General features: G+C 38.3%; 1 protein-coding gene across 1 annotated transcript in view; it reads left to right on the top strand.

Moving 5' to 3' along the window:
- The window catches only part of SYNE2 (spectrin repeat containing nuclear envelope protein 2), a 183,651-nt gene that overhangs the window by 23,344 nt on the left and 142,927 nt on the right, over window positions 1-17,380 (top strand). The window contains exons 3-19 of the mRNA XM_035551299.1: window positions 1,357-1,418; window positions 2,369-2,464; window positions 2,731-2,808; window positions 2,900-2,992; window positions 4,261-4,442; window positions 5,401-5,597; window positions 6,076-6,173; window positions 6,953-7,054; window positions 7,791-7,928; window positions 8,823-8,987; window positions 10,607-10,719; window positions 11,397-11,553; window positions 13,579-13,675; window positions 13,875-14,062; window positions 14,232-14,396; window positions 15,046-15,219; window positions 16,996-17,154. Coding sequence (XP_035407192.1) covers window positions 1,357-1,418; window positions 2,369-2,464; window positions 2,731-2,808; window positions 2,900-2,992; window positions 4,261-4,442; window positions 5,401-5,597; window positions 6,076-6,173; window positions 6,953-7,054; window positions 7,791-7,928; window positions 8,823-8,987; window positions 10,607-10,719; window positions 11,397-11,553; window positions 13,579-13,675; window positions 13,875-14,062; window positions 14,232-14,396; window positions 15,046-15,219; window positions 16,996-17,154 — 2,264 coding nt within the window. The remainder of the gene's footprint in view (window positions 1-1,356; window positions 1,419-2,368; window positions 2,465-2,730; window positions 2,809-2,899; window positions 2,993-4,260; window positions 4,443-5,400; window positions 5,598-6,075; window positions 6,174-6,952; window positions 7,055-7,790; window positions 7,929-8,822; window positions 8,988-10,606; window positions 10,720-11,396; window positions 11,554-13,578; window positions 13,676-13,874; window positions 14,063-14,231; window positions 14,397-15,045; window positions 15,220-16,995; window positions 17,155-17,380) is intronic.

The following is a 17,380-nucleotide window of genomic DNA, read 5'->3' as shown; positions in this document are numbered from 1 at the left end:
TTTCGTGGCGATGGGGAAGGACGTCTTTCTTGGGAGGGAATTGTGTGATGGTCAGGATGTGACTGGAGGCAGATAGGGGGGTGTGCTGGGTCTGACTGGGATGGAGTTAACTTTCCCTGCAGCAGCCCATACAGTGTGGTGCTCTGCACTTGTAGCTAGAACAGCACTGGTATCACTCCAGTGTTGTGTCTACTGCTGCACAATACTGGCCTTTGCTTTTTTTTTTTTTTTCCCCTCCCTTTTCCCTTTAATTAAATCATCCTTATCTCAAACCTTGAGCTTGTATTTTGTATCTCAAACCTTGAGTTGTATTTTCTCCCCCTTCCTCTTTGAGAAGGGGGAGTGAGAGCGGCCGTGGTGGAACTCGGCTGCCCACCTGAGTAAATCCACCACAGGGGGCTTGCCTGGTTGTGTGCTGCTCAGCCTTTGTGTTATCTGGGGAATGGGATGAGCAGCTTGATATCTGCAGCGAAGTGAAACCAGGCAAAGAAATCCCTTTTCTTTATCTCTGTCACCCACAAACCACAGAGAAAGGCTTCCCCTACTTCTGAATTCTAGCTTTGTGTGAGAAATGGTTTAAATATTCCAGTTTTTGAAACTAGGGCTTTAACAATTTTTATCTCCCTTCACAACTGCTGGTAGTTTTTCACTGCATAACATCCTACAGGACCTGGGTGATGAGCTGGATCCCTGAGTGGCCTGGTCACACTCTGTGTCCCATTTCATTGTTCTTCACCAAAGCACAAGTTCAAGCACTTCCTTCCTACTCCCTCCTATTTTAAGGTCCCAGGTGCTCCTGTTTGGCCAGATTAATGATCTCTGTACTCAAGCGAGGGCCCATCAGTGAAAGAAATGCTGTTAGAGGGTATTTTTCCCTACGACATCCTAATATCTCTCTCCATCCCTTCAGTTAGCCAAGACATCTCATTGTATGGCTTCACCTACAGATGTGCATGTATCACCTAACCCTAGAATCCCTCCTGGTCTCATTACCCAGCCCCATGCACAGATTTTCTTGAGTTTCAAGAATGGTTGTTGTACTGATTGTTCTGAGTTTTTTAAGGAACAGTTAGGAATGAATGGAGTTATTCTAGATGGATTGCTCTGTAGGATGATGTGTTCACACCACTGTTATTTGCTGAGATTTTTGCTGCATCCAGTAGATGCTGATGGTTGCAGAGATCCTTGTGTTGTCGTCTCTGCAAACAAGCAAATATCACCACTAAAATACGAGTTGAGGAAAACTAATACTAAACTGTATCTAGTGTCATATCTGGAAGAAGAGATCTTAGATTTTTGGAAAAGAAAAACAAATAATTTTTTTTAAACTATTTTTTCTTTTCTTTTTTTCCACAGTGCAACGAGAGTGTACTCAGAAGAAAACCTTCACTACCTGGATAAATTCAATATTGTCAAAGGTAAGAATGGTATTCTTCAGGAAAGACATGCTTTTTGCTTTTTTGTTTCGGATGTGCTTTGTGGAGATTAACATTTTTTGGAATAAACAAAATTAATTAAAGATTTTAGGTAGTGTCTGGAAAAAGAATCTCCTGGAAAGTATTTGTTTAATAGGTGTTACATTGGTAGTAGTCCAAAGACATTTTTAAGAGAGATTGTAAGTAGATGACAGTATCTTTCTCACTGTGTAGAAACATCCTTTTGCTAGGTTGTGGCACATGTCTCAGGGTTTTATGAGGTTCTATATTTATGATTAGTTTTACTGTGTTTAGAGAATTATTTTTCTCTTATACAATCCAAGAACATGAGTTTAATGGGATGACCTGGGGGACTAGTATCTATTAATACAGGCAGCCTGATATTCTGTATTCACAAAGCAGTTTGAGCAGCATATGCTGGGGCTCTGACTTGCTCAGGTAAAAAATCCTGGTTTGGTCTATACTTGAGCGGAAGCCATTGAGCTCGTGATAGGTTTATGTTGTTTGCAAGTGTGTGAAAAGAGTGAGGATTTAGTTATTAAGCACTATAGTCAAACTTGTACTCAGGGTACATTGATTAGGAAGTCAAAAAATGAATTAACTGCTGCTCATAACTTTCCTTTTGTAAAAGTTACTGTTTTTTGCAACATACCTCCTCAAAAATACAATATATACTGGAAAATAAGGCCTAATATAACTCTTAGAAAACTCAGAGACAGGGCAGGAGAGAGTAAGAAACAAATGTAATAGTGGGTTACAATGAGCAGGATATAGCTGATTAGATGCAGGATTTATATTTCAGCTTATTGTGAACAAAAAGATGCTAAACATTTTTTTTTAACAATAAAGTAGAACAATCTGACATGTTCTATAGTGTGGTGAATTCAAAATGGCTAAAGATGGTGTGACCAGCTCTGAAATTTATTTTGCAGCACACACCTCCTTCTGTTATCTCAGACCTGTATACAGACATACAGCAAGGACATATGCTTTTGGATCTGTTGGAAGTGCTTTCAGGCCAACATCTGGTAAGGCAGAACAATAAAAATATGAACTCAATACTTTGTCAAACCCAGTAGAGAATTTTGGATATGCTAAGTTGTGAGATCATGAGCAATCCCTCTGGAGTCACAGAACTATTTGCAAGTAACTTAATCTTACATCATTGACACTGAAACACACTGAAAGAAGTTACTCTAGCCATTCATAAATCATTGCAAGACTTTCCTTATCAAAATGAAAATAAAATGAATTTTTACAGCTGAGATTGTAACAAATTCTTTTTGCTTCACAGCCACGGGAAAAAGGATTTAATACCTTTCAGTGCAGAAGCAACATAGAAAATGCCTTGACATTTTTAAGGAGCAAATCAGTGAGTATTAACTTAAAAATTCACAAGTAAAGCCCGCTTAGCTGGTGGAACATTTTCTTTGTTAACAATGGTCCTTTTTTTTCCCCACTAGCTCAAGCTCATAAATATTCATGTTGCTGACATTATTGAAGGAAAACCTTCCATTGTGCTTGGTCTAATTTGGACAATTATATTTCATTTTCATGTAAGTATTTCAGCAATGTAAGGGAGTATTTCAGTAGAGGGAAAGAGCACAAAAATGTGTTGACATACGTGGTTGCCCAAAGATGAATTAGTACAAAGCAGATAATTTTCTGACATCTTGAAGTGACAACTCAGAGAAGAGATGCACCAGTGCATCTTGCCTGTGTCTCTGAGTGGCTTCTCCAATGCACTGATACCATTACAGCTTGATGAACAGCATCTAATTGAAAATGATAGCATACTGAGATTTTTTTCAATAACTAGTTAAAAAATGGGCTAAACTTTGCCTAATATGTCTAAGGCCTGTAACGATTAAGCTCTAAATAGAGCACCAAATAGAGCAAGTAGTGAAAAGTGGTTCACATCCATCTCCCTCAGGGGCAGACCCCTCTTCATTCAGTATTGACTGTGCTCACAATTCTTGCTATTGTAATTCTTGCTATTTGTTTTTTTTTTTAGTACCAGGTACCTGAAATAATATGAAAACTGTTGTAGTGATGTTTCTTATACAAGATACTGCACGTGCATCTTGTATGGCATGAAGTTATGGGGCGGAAGGGGAGGGAGTTTAAAAGCACAAGGCCTTGCTGGAATCCTGTTGTAGAACTGCAGAGAATGATGGAGCTAAACTGTCTTCTAGCAAGAGCCCCACAGTGAATTAACATAGGTGCACTGGGGATGAGCTGGTGACAGGGGCTAAGGAAGGAGTCAAGAAGCAAAGTTATTTGACTGTAGTAGATGTAGCCCGTATTTTTCTTGGTAAGGGTGCTTTGGTGCTGATGGTTCTTGTGCTGCACATGGCTGTATACATTATCTTTTTACCTAAGCCAAGCCTCTCTAACCAACTGTAGATCTCTGAGGCCAATTGATTAGGTTTTCCTGCACTCTGAGTGAGCAGGCCTTAACATGCCTAGTACAAGGCATGACAGCACAAAACACAGCTGCCAAGGGCTACTTTTACTGGTAGAAGTAGGAAAGTGCACTGACTGAGGAGGTGCCTTGATGCCAGTGCTGGTACCCACAGTATCCCATGGATATCTTGGGTGAATATTTACTGCCAAAAAATCAACTAATGATCAAGCATGAAATAATTCATCTTGAACAGATAAAATTTGGCAATGGTTGGGAAACCTGATCTGAGCTTTGGGTGCAGAGGACTGCTATTACAGCTGTAATTGAGTCCTTTCTAATTCTCTGGGGTTTACTGCCATTGCTGTCTTGGTAAGTTTTCACTGAAACCTGATTAAACTCTCCCATCATTCCTGATAGATTGAAGAACTTGCCAGGACACTTGCTTGCACTTACAATCAGCCTTCTCTTGATTGTTCAAGTACTGTTGACTCTTCTCCAAAGGCAAGCAGATCAGCTAAAAAAAGTGCTAAAATTAAGGAACGGTGGAAGATCTCTGCTACAAAGGCTCTTTTGTTGTGGGCAAAAGATCAGTGTTCACTGTAAGTTCCGTCCAAGTCTCACAAATAGTGTGTTACGTTTTGTGTTTACTACTTTTCTCTAGATGTGGTATTTTTCCTTCCCTTTTTTTTTAACATTACTTAATGACAGCTTAGCAGAAAGTGCTTTCAAATTTGTATGATGTTATCAGAACTTTTAGCATCAATCAGGCCCTAAATGTTTTGACAAGAGCCCTTTAAATGTAATGAAGTGAGGCTAATCCTACTAATAAAACACCACAATGTAAATTGGTTTGTTTCGCTTTTCTCTTTCAGGGACTTACAGCTTCCTGTGCGATAAGTCTAGTAGAATGCTTACATGATTTGTTAGTTTTAATCCTTATGGTTGGCATTGGTTAACAAACTTTCAATAATTATTTATATTTTTTAAAAATGGAAATTGTAGCATTTCTAGGATTCCTACATCTCATGTGGAACTTGAGACAAACAGAATTACAAACATTCTGTCAAAACAGTGCACGACTGCCAAGAAGGATTCTAGTGAACATAACAGCATAACATCTATTGCAGCAACTTCAGTGCTTTGCTTATTTTTCCATTGTGTAGAATATGTTGTAGATTATAGAATGTGTAGAAAAGTGAGAGCAAAGGTGATATTCAGAAAGGATATTGGAACACTAAGGCTGTAGGTTCAGAATGCAATGTAGGATAGAAACACTCTAATTTTTCAAAAAAGTAATGTATATATTTTCTTTTTTGTATACTATATATATATAAAACTATACACACACACATATATATATGGTTGCAGTGATTGGTAGTACTGTCTGTATTGTTTTCTGACCCAACTTCTGCGGAAATTTAGTGGCAAGATTCTCTGTAACTCCTTCGATTTGTTTCTACCCCATTTTACCAAATTTATCTTGTATTTCTAAATTTGTACTTAGGACATCTGAGTAAACTCGCTGTGACATTTTGTTTGTAATCGTTTTTGGGATAGGCATGGTTCTATCAGTGTGACTGATTTCAAGTCAAGCTGGAGAAGCGGACTGCCTTTTTTAGCTATCATCAATGCTTTAAGACCAGGCCTAGTTGATTTGGAGAAGGCAAAAGCTAGAAGTAATAAGGAAAACCTGGATGAGGCTTTCAGAATTGCAGAATTGGAGCTCAATATTCCACGGCTTCTTGAACCTGAAGGTAAGTGATCTGCTTTTTTATGTCTTTGCTCTAAGGAGTGAGGTTAATATAATCCTGCATGTGTTGACTTGTAATACAGGAAAAAGTAAGCCTGTGTTCAAGTTTGAAATGAAACATTGATCATTACCGTAATGCTCTAACTCTAATGTGGTTCTTTATTATATAATTTAGAGTGTACTTAGGATTTTTAGGATATTTGAATTGGCAGCCTACACTGGAATAATATGTTGAAGAGAGAATATAAAACTTTCCCATTCATATGAGAAACTTGTTCATTAGCTCATCGTGTTATACTGAAGTATTCCCAAGGAAAAAATGTTCATTACATATTAATTTCTGTCAGTGGTATGTTAACTGAGCTACTGCAAAATAAACATGTTTATGGTAATGTGTTTTAATAACTGCAATATAGTGTGTAATTATGTGATCAAGTCTAGAGGGCTGCATAATTATGTAAATGGCATATTGACTCTCATAGATATTGACATTACGAATCCGGATGAAAAATCAATTATGACATACGTGGCTCAGTTTTTGCAGTACTCCAGAAATATGCCGGAGACTGAAGACATGCAGGTATGTCGTGAGGTTTATCACTGGGGCATTTTTTAATTAATGTGCATCATGAATGCTAAGAATAATGGTACTTTTTGTTGCCCGGTTTCTAACACGACTCAGTAACAGTTGTCCTTCATGGCTGGACCCTCTGATTCAGCCACTGACAGGGCTGAACTGGCTTGAACCTTCTGATGCTCCTGTATGGTAGCTATCACTCGGTGTGATAGATTTTTGACGATACTGATGGAAATGCTGTGCAGGCTGTTGGGTTTGTTTGTTTGTTTGTTTGTTTTTTCATTTAATTATTGAAGAGGACATTTTAAGCCTGTCTTTGTGTGCGCTCTCAAGTGTGTATGTAAGTATTGGGGAGGACAAAGACAGATTTGCAAATGTACAGAACAACCAGCTTTAAATTTAATAGCTGAGAGCAGACAGAAGTCATCACTCACAGACTGTGCTGGTTGGAAAAACAAGGTGCCTGTTCTCTGTATATTCCTATTAGAATTTATATACTAATTGCCTATTGACATATTTTCATACTGATAATCTCCTTTCGACAGGGCTGCAATCAGTCTCTTCTTTTATTTAAGATGTGTTCATATATCCAGGAGCCAAGTTTAAAAATTTGGTCATGTTTTATAATAGTGGCTGACCCAAAACTTGTTACAGTCCCCAGGAAATATTATTTGTTTCTCAGTAGCTTTGAATACTCAATATGTGTTATTTTATGGCACAATGTGAATTAAAAAACAAGGCTTGCAAAATGGAAACATTAAATTTTCTGCTCTAATTACTAGGGAAAATTAACAGAGGCTATGAGCTGGTTGGCTGCACAAGGGAAGAAGTTAGCGAAGTTGCTGATGGACACACAGAATGAAACACATTACCAGAAGTACAAAGTAAGTTGCATTTTGTATTTAACTGCTTTTGCAAAAATAAATTATAAAAATATTCCCAGAAACATAAACTCTTTTATCATTCATTGCCTAAACCTAAATTTTAAATAAACTTTTTAACAAGAGTTGGAAATCTGACAATGAATTTGGTAAATGCTCTCAAATGATTGAGGGAAGGATAGGATAAAGTTATTTCTCTTAGAAAACAGATGTATGCTGTTTGGTTTTTGAGCAAAGACAGGGTTTTTGAAGAGAGTACAGTAATGTCTTATTAGTTAAAAGACATAGTTTGAGACTTGGACACGATTCAAACTCCTAGGCCCTTTTCAGAGTCAGCTTCTCTATTCCTGTGATAACAATAATGATAGGTTTTTCCCAGCTAATGAAATAGAGGATTACTAGAAATGCTGGCTATAGATTGTACCTGAAGTAAAATGTCCTTTGGTTTATACTGTAGTCAGAGTTTGTAATAAAATGGTCTGCAGAAGACCATTAAGGGAGGAATTTTCTCTTTCTCTTGGTGGGAGAGGAGACCCAGGTCCTGATGGCACTGACATTATGTTAAACACAAATTTTGCTAGTGAATGGCACCTATACTTTCAGACCTACTCTCTTGCCTTTCCATGCATCACGACCTTTGATGTTAATGGAATTTATACTAATACGTTCAAAGCCAGTTCTTGGCTTCATGAGTTTCCATCTAAGTCTTCTATGAATTACTGTTCCTTTTTATCCCTAGGAAATGATGTCATTTATGGAAGCATTTAACCAAGAAAAAAAAGTGTTCCTGCCCCTGTTGTCATCAAAAAGAAGTGAAGCTGAGCTGAGTGAAGGCCAGCAGCAGATGAGAGAAGAGTGGAGTAAACTGGTCGCTCAGGTCAGAGGCATTTCTAGCTCACCTTGTTACCAATGTGAACGTGTTTGGTGAAGAAGCCTAAGTTTACCCCAGGAATATGCACAAGGAGAAGTGGGGAGGTGATACTTTATTTGTATTGAAAAAAACAACATTGACCCTGAACCTGAAGCTCTGACAAGCTGATTGATGTATGGTGCCCAAGAGGAGTAAGAAGGAGGCTGTGTATTACCCTTCTGCCTCCTGAGCATCAGGACTGTGAGAGGTCTGCAAAAAATGGCATCCGATTATTTCTGATTATTTCAGTCTTCACATCAAAGGTTTGGGCCTATTTATGCTTAAAAGATAATGATAAGATAAAAAAAGATGTCTTTTGGGACATAATTATGGCTTAGATAATGTGCAGCCAGGAGAAGTGTGATAATACCCTCTTCCCCATGGCACAGGTAGTGATACAGTTAGATCTGGTTGGTCAGTGCTTTTCAGTGAGGTTGGCAGTGTTGCCTCCATCTGTTGCAAATGGGGATGCATTGGGTCTTGCTGGTAATAGCTCTTTATGGAAGAGATGTTCATCTGTCAGTTCCCAGGGTAGAAAGCTGTCCAGAGCATCCGTTGTTCTCCTTCACTTTGCAAGCATCTCTGTTGCCAGGCCTTGAGCTGGCCACCAGCTGAGGATAATAACTAAGTTCTCTGTAGTGTTAAAGAGATTACAGGCTGCTGAGAAAACGTGGGTCTCAGGTGAACATAGCCGATTTGCAGCTGACTCAGCTGGAAGGTCCTTTTCTGATTGGTGACAGATTTTTTTGTTTTTATTTTCTGGGGTGTCTAAAGCATCAGCTTACAGAACGTATGCCTGTATATTGGGGATGGGGAAGAAAATAATGGTGACAAATTTAATCACTTGTTTTCCTTTTAAAGATTAATGAATGGAAAGCAGAGCTGGACCAGATGTTGCCTCCACCTCTGGATGGCATTGAGGCCTGGCTTCAGGAGGTAGAACATCTGCAAGCAGAAGATTTGCCTGATTTGCAGGACCCATTTAAAGCAATGTCTCTCTTCAGAGAAATAATTGTGATATTTAAGGTAAGCAGCTCACAAAGGAGTATTCTGCTTCAGTCTGACCTAGCAAAGCACTTGTTATGGAATTGCTGTTTGACATTTTAGGAGGTAGTATAGATATGTTTATCTTCTGAAGATGAAAAGCCCTTCTGAAGATATCTTTGATTTTGATGAGTTTATTTAAATAATTACATGCGTCTATAAGGAAGTTTTCTGACTTCACTGGAGTGAGATTAAAATTGAATACTATCTGAATGAATAAATTATGGCATTCTTTTTTATGTGGCTCCTGCAACTTGTTTGTTAAGTAATAACACAGGGTAATTGCATCCTTATCTTTAAATCTATGCCTAATACATATCTATTCAGAAAAGCACTTGGGCTGAGGGTTACATTCCATTGAGTTCACACAGCTTATGTATTTAAAGTTAAGTATTTGCTGAATCACTCTGTTACTCCATTCAAAGCAGTGGGAGGTATTCTGATACCTCAGTACCGTGCAAGTTATTTATTCTGATCTTGAAATCTTTACACTGATAATATTTTAAATGTCCTTTTGAGTTTGAAAACTTTAAAAAGCATAGGTGTGTCAATGCCGGGTTGATCATCGTGGTTCTGTACTTCTTTTTGTATGAACAAGGGTAAGTTGGATGTTTTTGTGACATGTCATTGATATGATTTTGAAAGAATGGGATCTAGAGGGTCTTGTGAGTGGCTCGATAACACCACTCTTTTGTACTGTTGCTATTTAGTTCCTGGTATGAGAGCTGGCTTTTTTTTACTGATAATGGCTTTGCCAAACGTTAGCCGTTTGATCTATGATTTTTGTTTTCAGAATAAGCAGCTAAAGCATTTGTAAGAATGAGACAGAGGAAGATGTGGGTTTAGGATTTTCTTTTTTTTTCCCTATTGAACATGTACATAAAATCGTTTGTGTTTTTTTTTTTTAAGAAGAAGAAGCCCAAGATACTTAATTCCAGTCAAATCTGTTTTGATGGAATGGGAAGACATTCTGCCGAGAGTTTTTTCCTCCTCCTTCCTTTAAACCAGTCTTATTTATATGGCTTGTATATAGGTCTTGTGGCTACAGTGGTGTTTCATGATGGAAATTGTACATTCTCTCAAGATTCAGGATATTACCCACCAATGCTCACAACTAATTAATGTGACATGTTATCAGCATGCTATTAAATGGAATTTATTGGACATTCAAATAAAGGATTCAGCAGTTGTGACATAATAAATTTATTCAGCAGTTTTTGCTGTCATTATTTGCTATCACATAGCAAAGAATAACAATATCCTGAAACTGTTAAAATGACTCATTTTTGTTCTAAAGATGGTAGTAAAAGTGGGGAAAAGAAACGATAGCTTAGGTAGAATAGTTCCATGTTTCTTATATTTAACTAGAGGCCCAGGGATAGGCGAGATTATGCTTTGCTGTAAATATCCACTTTAGAAGGGGATGAGATAAATACTTTCATTGCACTTTAATGGATAACGACACTGAAAGATTGCCTTGTGCTGACTGGTTCTTAATAGCTCTTACTCTAATGGCAGGTGGCTTGCAGAGTCAAACAAGGTTCAATGCTAGGTGACTCTAGCATTGAAATGAATGACTTACTATTTCCCTTTCTCCCCAGGGCTTGATGGATTGTTTTGATTCTCACTTGGACACCCTTCAATCATTTGAGAATAAAGATGAGAAGAATATGCCGCTAGTAGTTCCTGAAAAGCTAGAGGAAATGAAAAGAAGGTTATGAGCCTCAAATTCCTTCTACTTTGACTATATTGTGGTCTAGTTCTGCAAATGACTTCCTCTTTTCTTGTGAACAAAGCACATAATTTATCCATGCCTTGAAGAAAAAGAGCATTTTCCATTTAAGCACAGATTGACTGTCATGCAGAGCAGACAGGTCCAGTCATTGGTCCAATGAAAGTCTTAATTATGTGTGCAAAATGGAGCTCATTAGCGGGAGCTTTTCAGGTGCCCTATGCAAGTGTGGGGAGGAAACACAAATATTTTGAATGTAAAGATTTTTCTGTGGGTGGAGATTCTCTGTCCAATTTTAAATTTCCACTTTTTGCAATCACCAAGATTTACAGGTTGTACAACCGTATTAAGCTGTTGGGGGATTTTTAAAAAAATTACTAGTGAATCTGTGTCTGTAGTCTGAGATCCACTGACATACAAATAGCAGATGCCCCTTTTCTGACCATTTAAGGTTTTCCATAAATTTAGCAGTCAATATTGACTCAAAATTGCTATTACTTAAAAAAAGTGAACAGTTATCTTAAAATTTTACTCCCACCATAACAAAATAGATGTTTACATATATGTAAATCAGAGTTTTTAGGCTAAAACCCCTATACATTAATGCCTTCTACATCTAATGATTTGAGTCAACTTTTGGAACATTTCACTGTTTGCAGACTCAGCAATACGTGTTTCACAAACTCCAACACCCTTCTTGATTATCACTATGGACTGTGCTCAGCCATTGCCAATGAGGTGATGTTAAAGCTAAATATATGGAACATGAAATATGGGACAAAAGAGTCCGTGGAATCACTGCTAGAAAATTGGAATGTAAGTTTAAAATAATACATATTTCATAATCACACCCTGACAATATTTCCTCTTCTGTCCATTCTTTTTGATTTAAACATGTGTCTGTCCTCATATGAAGGTACCGTGAAAGTTGGTAGAAACATGGTAGGTTTCTGAGTTCTGGGACTTAGACAAAGGAGGGCGCATAGATTCCATAGAAGCTTTCTTTCGCCTTGTGTCCTCCAGTTATGTTCTGAATGAACATTCTTTCTTCAGTTTAGAGGAATGGATACAACTGTGACTGTAATTTTCTCACTGCCCTTTTCAATTCTTTACTGGGGAGATTTCTTTCTTTCTGGATTTTTTATAGAGCCAGCAGTAGCAGCTCTTTCCTAGCTCAAATCCGTACAAACCGCTCTGGAGTAGTTCAGTAGTTACTGTTTTCAAACACAACTATTACTGGCAGTGCTAGCTAATTCTGCTGTAGCTGTTGCCTCTTCCTTTTCCCAGCTTCCTTACCTCCTTATGCTTCCTGGTGAATATAAGTTATTTTGTTTAGTTATATTTTATGCTTAGCCCAGCTTCTGGGGTGCAAAAATATGGCAAAATGATGCCACATGTAGGCCTATAGAGGCTATAGATGGGGATGAATTACCATACCCCAAGTACTGCCAAAGATGCATCAAGAGGCTGAGAGATTAAAAAATTTGCCCCATCTCCAGTTAACAGGACTCTTTGAGAATTCCATCTTAGTGAATAGAATAGAAAAGAATAGCTCAGTTGGAAGGGGCCTTCAGAGATCACCTCTAGTCCAACCGCCTGACTATTTCAGAGCTATCCAAAAGTTAAAGCATGTAACTGAGGTCATTATCCAAACGTCTCTTGAATGCTGACAGGCATGGGGCATCAACAACCTCTCTAGGAAGCCTGTTCCGGTGTTTGAGCACTTTCATGGTAAAGAAGCTTTTCCTAATGTCCTGTCTGAACCTGCCCTGGTGCAGCTTTGTGCAGTTCCCTTGCATTCAGTCTTTGGTTACCAGGGAGAAGAGACCTGCACCTCTTTAACATCCTTTTAAAGTGTGGAGTTTCTAAAAAGTTGCTTGAGAACTTTTCAAGCTGGAAAATCTCTAGTGGAATTTCACCGGCATCAGAACTGTAGAAGGAGGCAATAAGAAGTTACATAAAATCTCAGTTTTCTTGAGTAGTATTAACTTTACTCTGTGGTGAGGTGGGAGTACAGCATTAATCTGCGCTGAGTTTCTTGATTCAGTTGGTTTCATAAATGCTTATTATCATGTTATTTCTATGGGCGTATTTTATGGTCTTTCTCAAGCTGATAAAATATAGGGAACTTTCCCAAGGAATGTAAGGTTTGCTGCTGGCTCTACTGGCCCCATGATGTGCAGTCCTTTCTAAGTGGTGGCCCAGTTTTTGTCACTACAGCAGAATAGGTTGGTTTATAGCCTGCTAGATAAGACATTTATAGGAGTGAGAAGCTACGCACCTTAGATTAATAGGGGCTGAGGACCAACCCTCTCATTCCCTGAGTGAATGTTCAAACCACAAGTCTCTTCCTCTGCTCCCATTTCTTTCTTCCTGACCCTTTCTGTCCCCAGTTTGGATTTTACTTAATCTGAGTCAGGAGCTATGCACAATGATATTTCTGTGTATGCAAGAAAACCCACCTTTTACTTCCATTACTTTTTTGACTTATGGGACTAAATTGTGCCAGAATTGTTCTAGGTGTCATTTCTCAGTACTGCCCTACATCCTTAATGTTTTGAAATAAGTAGTTCTGACTCATGCAGGACTGTGACTCAGTCAATGCTATTCAGGAGTTAATATTTCCCATTTAAGATACTCTCTGCATGAGCAGAAAACAAATGGGTCAAATTCAGACTAAAAGGTACAGATGAGCTGCTGGATGGGCTTGGTTCAGTTTACATTTAACCTACAGGCTGTAGGCACATATCAAAAAAAAAATATGTCCCAAGCTGTATTTCCTACCATGAAATTTTATGTGGGTCAGTGTTACCCATGCCAATTCCTTTTCACTTTGGGCAGAATTTCGTTGAAGAAAAGAGACTTGAAACACAGCTAGAAACTGCTACTCACATCTGTGAAGATTTGAAAAATAAAAACATAAGCAGTCCTGGCTTAGGTAAGTTCCTCCTCAAAAATTGATAATTTTTATTGATAAAAAATTTTTATTGATAAATTGATAAAAAAAACTCTATTTTGAACTGATGTGCCATAACCAGTTTTAATTCCCATTTAAGTGTTGTGTAAAATACTGGCTATATATATATATATATATATATTTCCAAATGTATAATGGTGTCTCTTTTTTGATGTCCTAGCTGGTGATCCTCAAGAAATTAGCAAACTTTTTAAGATGGTGGAGTCAAAGATTTCTATGTGCAGAGATTATATTTCCAATGTAAATACTACCCTACAGAAAGTCCTGTCTTCCTGGAGTAATTATACAGAAAATCTCCACTTACTAAAGACGTGGCTGGAAGAAAAACGAAATGAGCATCCAAAAGAGGTACGCCATCGGATTTGTTTTTGTCATGGCAGACAGAGGTACTTGGAAGCCTCCTGGAAGGAAAGCATTATACGTGACAGTTGTGGTTGTTGTTGTTTTTCCATTCCTCGTTTTGGAAGTAAAGTCGTGGCAGGGTTCTGCTTGAAATTATTTCAATGCCTCTCTCTAGACCCCTGCTGAGATCCTGGCAAGCTGGAATTCAGTGCATAGTTCCTTAAATGAAGCTGGAAACTATCTCATTGAAGTCGGCAAAGAGCAAGTCAGATCAAATATTGCCAAAGAGCTCAAGAAACTGAACAGGAGGTGGGCTAAGTTTATCAAGAGGACACACTTTGTAAGTCACCAGTTTCATACTACTCTTTCAACAAGCAGCCTTCAAAATTATCTTTTCTAAAGTTACCAGCTTGTTAATCACATGTCAATAAATCTTTCAGTCAACTCAGTATTGCCAGTTTTAAAACAGGAGGAACAGAGAATACATGGGGACATCCCATCCCACTCATAAGTCTTTGCAACTCAGTTAAATGCTCTTTACAACACTCTGGAAAATACTCAATTTTTTAAATCGAAATTTTAAAACCGCCTACAAAGGGATCCTTTATTGCAGGATAAAACTCTTTATTTAGTTCTAGAGGTGGATGTACTCAATATATTGAGAGCTTGTGAGCCTTTGCTAAATTGTATAATCTCTGCCTCAGCTAGAAGAAAGTAGTTAATGCTGCATAGGTATTTCTAGGATTATGCAACTTCACACCAGTTCACTTGACAGGTTTTTAGCTGGCTGTAAATTCTTATACAATCTGCTTAATGTTACATATATTACATTTCCTAGAATGCTTACACAAGAACAACATTGCCTATCTGCTTGGGACTATTAGAGCTCTTAATTTTATAAGTTGGGCCTTTCAGTGACATTTAGTAACGCTACTGCTGTGATGATAAATGGTGGCAAAAAAATGCAGCATTTTTCTCTTTGATCATAGCTTGGTGAAGAGAGCACAGATACTGTGGAAAAGGCCAGGGAGCTTCCAGGGAGCGTGGAGAAAATTGAAGAGCTCCTTGGAGGGGTGGACAGCTGGGCAGAAGAGGTTGGATGCCTGCTTGGTGAGATCGGTCGCAAGGCGCCCGTGGAACCTCAGACAGAGGAATATTTGCAGGTGAAAATGGAAATACACAGCCTGAACTACTCATTTATCAGATTCTCATCTTTTGGCCCAGATTTGTTGCAGGAGTAAAACACATGTTCATTGGTGAAGCAGAAATGAATGTGGATTTCGTGCTGTAACACAAGGTGGTAAAAAGTCAGCCAGTTTCAGTATTTTGATGTTATTTCCCCGGATCAGTCCCATACGAGCTAGCTACAGGTGACTCTTCCAGAATCAGTGTATCCAGATGACAAGCAAGTGCCAATGAAGTGCCACTGGTACTGTTGATCAGCAGCGTGCTCTCTAGTGGTGTTAATTGCTCCTGTCCACACAGCACTCACAGCAGACTAAAAGTTTGCAAGGTGCTGAGACTAGAATTTCCCCTCGTCATACAGTACTTTCTATCATGTATTTTCCCATTCGAGCAGGAGATTTGGAATGGCTTGGCTGTAGTCAAGGCTTACGTGTCAAAAAAACAGAATACTTGGAAGTATTTTCAGCAGCATGCTAGGTAATTTGTGTATCTCAGCTTATAGGCAGTTGTTCTAAAGATCCACAATGAGCAGTGATGAATTTTTTTTGTTACTTCCATTATGTTGTCTCCTGTGTCTCTCTTACACAGATTATTGTTCCTTCCCAGCAAATGGCAGGTTGAAATATATACATCTAACTCAGCAGCTTCAGTGCAAAGTCTGATTTATTTTCTTCACTAGCCAGTGAAGGTGAGATTGAACAGAGATACCAGGCTTTGCGCTGGAGAAGCTGAAGCACTGTCTTATGTTCCCTTTTGCTGTTTCTGCAACAGTGGCAGATAGTCTAATGGTAGGAAGGTGACCATCAGAAGCAGGTTTTGTTGGAGTTCCTCTGTCCAAGTGCTAAGATTAAACACAGAGGTTCTTCAGTACATTAAATCCACGTACAGTAACTGCAAACCAGTCCTTGTGCTAGTTTACTTTGAGTTGTGCCTTCTTGCACTGTGTTTAGTTTACAAAATTAGGAAGTATGAGGTTATGAAAAGAATATATTCATCTTTTTGTGAGCATATGTTTATAAATTAAGCCTCTTTTGCAGTATGACAATAGTTCCTTAAAAACAAAGGCGTAACAAAAGACACCCTGAAATATAGCCTCCAAAATGTGAGTGGTAATGTGTCTTTGTGTCTGTGAGCAGAAGAGATCAGGTTCCTTGTTGCCTGCATTACAATAGGTCAAGATCCAGAACAAAGCACTGATTTTAATTTAAAGAATGCTAACTGACAACTTCTAACAGGAAAACATGTTGAATATTCATAGATCAAAACAGCCCTAATAGGGACTCTCATGATAAATATTCAAATATGGCACACTACTTTTGCATGCAAAATACCCAGCTGCTTCCTGCCTGTTAGGATTCAATATACCACTAGAAAATCTGAGTCTTGATATGCACTTAATTTTGGGTGTCTGCAAATCAGATGATGCATATCCAAATGTGTGGTTTGTACATTCATTTGGAAAGCTGTTCAGGTGAGAGAGCATGTTTAAAAAATACTTCTAATTGACTCTGAGGCAAAGTACTGAAGATATCGTGTTGACAGAAAGAATGTGTCAGCAGTCAGAATCCCCTGTGGATGGCAGCAGACTTCTTTTATTCCACATCGAAATTTTGCGGTGGGATACACTGACCAGAATTGAAATATAAGATTTTTCTTTGACCAAATATTGACTGTCTGTGATCAATACTGGCTTTTTCATTCAGTTTCTTTTAACATAAATACTGTGCAGACTCTAATGCTTTTCATTTAACCAGAGCTTGGCTGCAAGGGGAACCTCGTGCCAAGAACAAATTGCAGCAGCAGAAGAAATATTGCAATCCCTGATGCAAAATGCTTCGGATCAGGTGTCCCAACAGCATTCTCACACCACCGGGTTGCAGACACGAATTAAAGAAGCCAGAGACAAAATAGAGGTACTCCTTCTTTATTGTTATTAGACTTTGTATACACAGACATCTCTAATTTTAGCATTATTTGATTAGGAAGAGTCCTTTTCTTTCGTGTAAGACAAAAAGGTTTTAGACTATTGGAATCAGGCTCCCAGACTCTTGCCAGGGGCAAAAATTAGATCATTTGAAAGATCAGTATCTCAACTTGAAAAACTTGAGTGATGTAATGAAGCAATCACATTATGTAATT

This window comes from Cygnus atratus, chromosome 5 (assembly GCF_013377495.2).
Source record: "Cygnus atratus isolate AKBS03 ecotype Queensland, Australia chromosome 5, CAtr_DNAZoo_HiC_assembly, whole genome shotgun sequence".
Classification (NCBI taxonomy): Eukaryota; Metazoa; Chordata; class Aves; order Anseriformes; family Anatidae; genus Cygnus; species Cygnus atratus.
The sequence above is the reverse complement of the archived record's forward strand: the minus strand, read 5'-3'. Positions and strand labels throughout refer to the sequence as shown.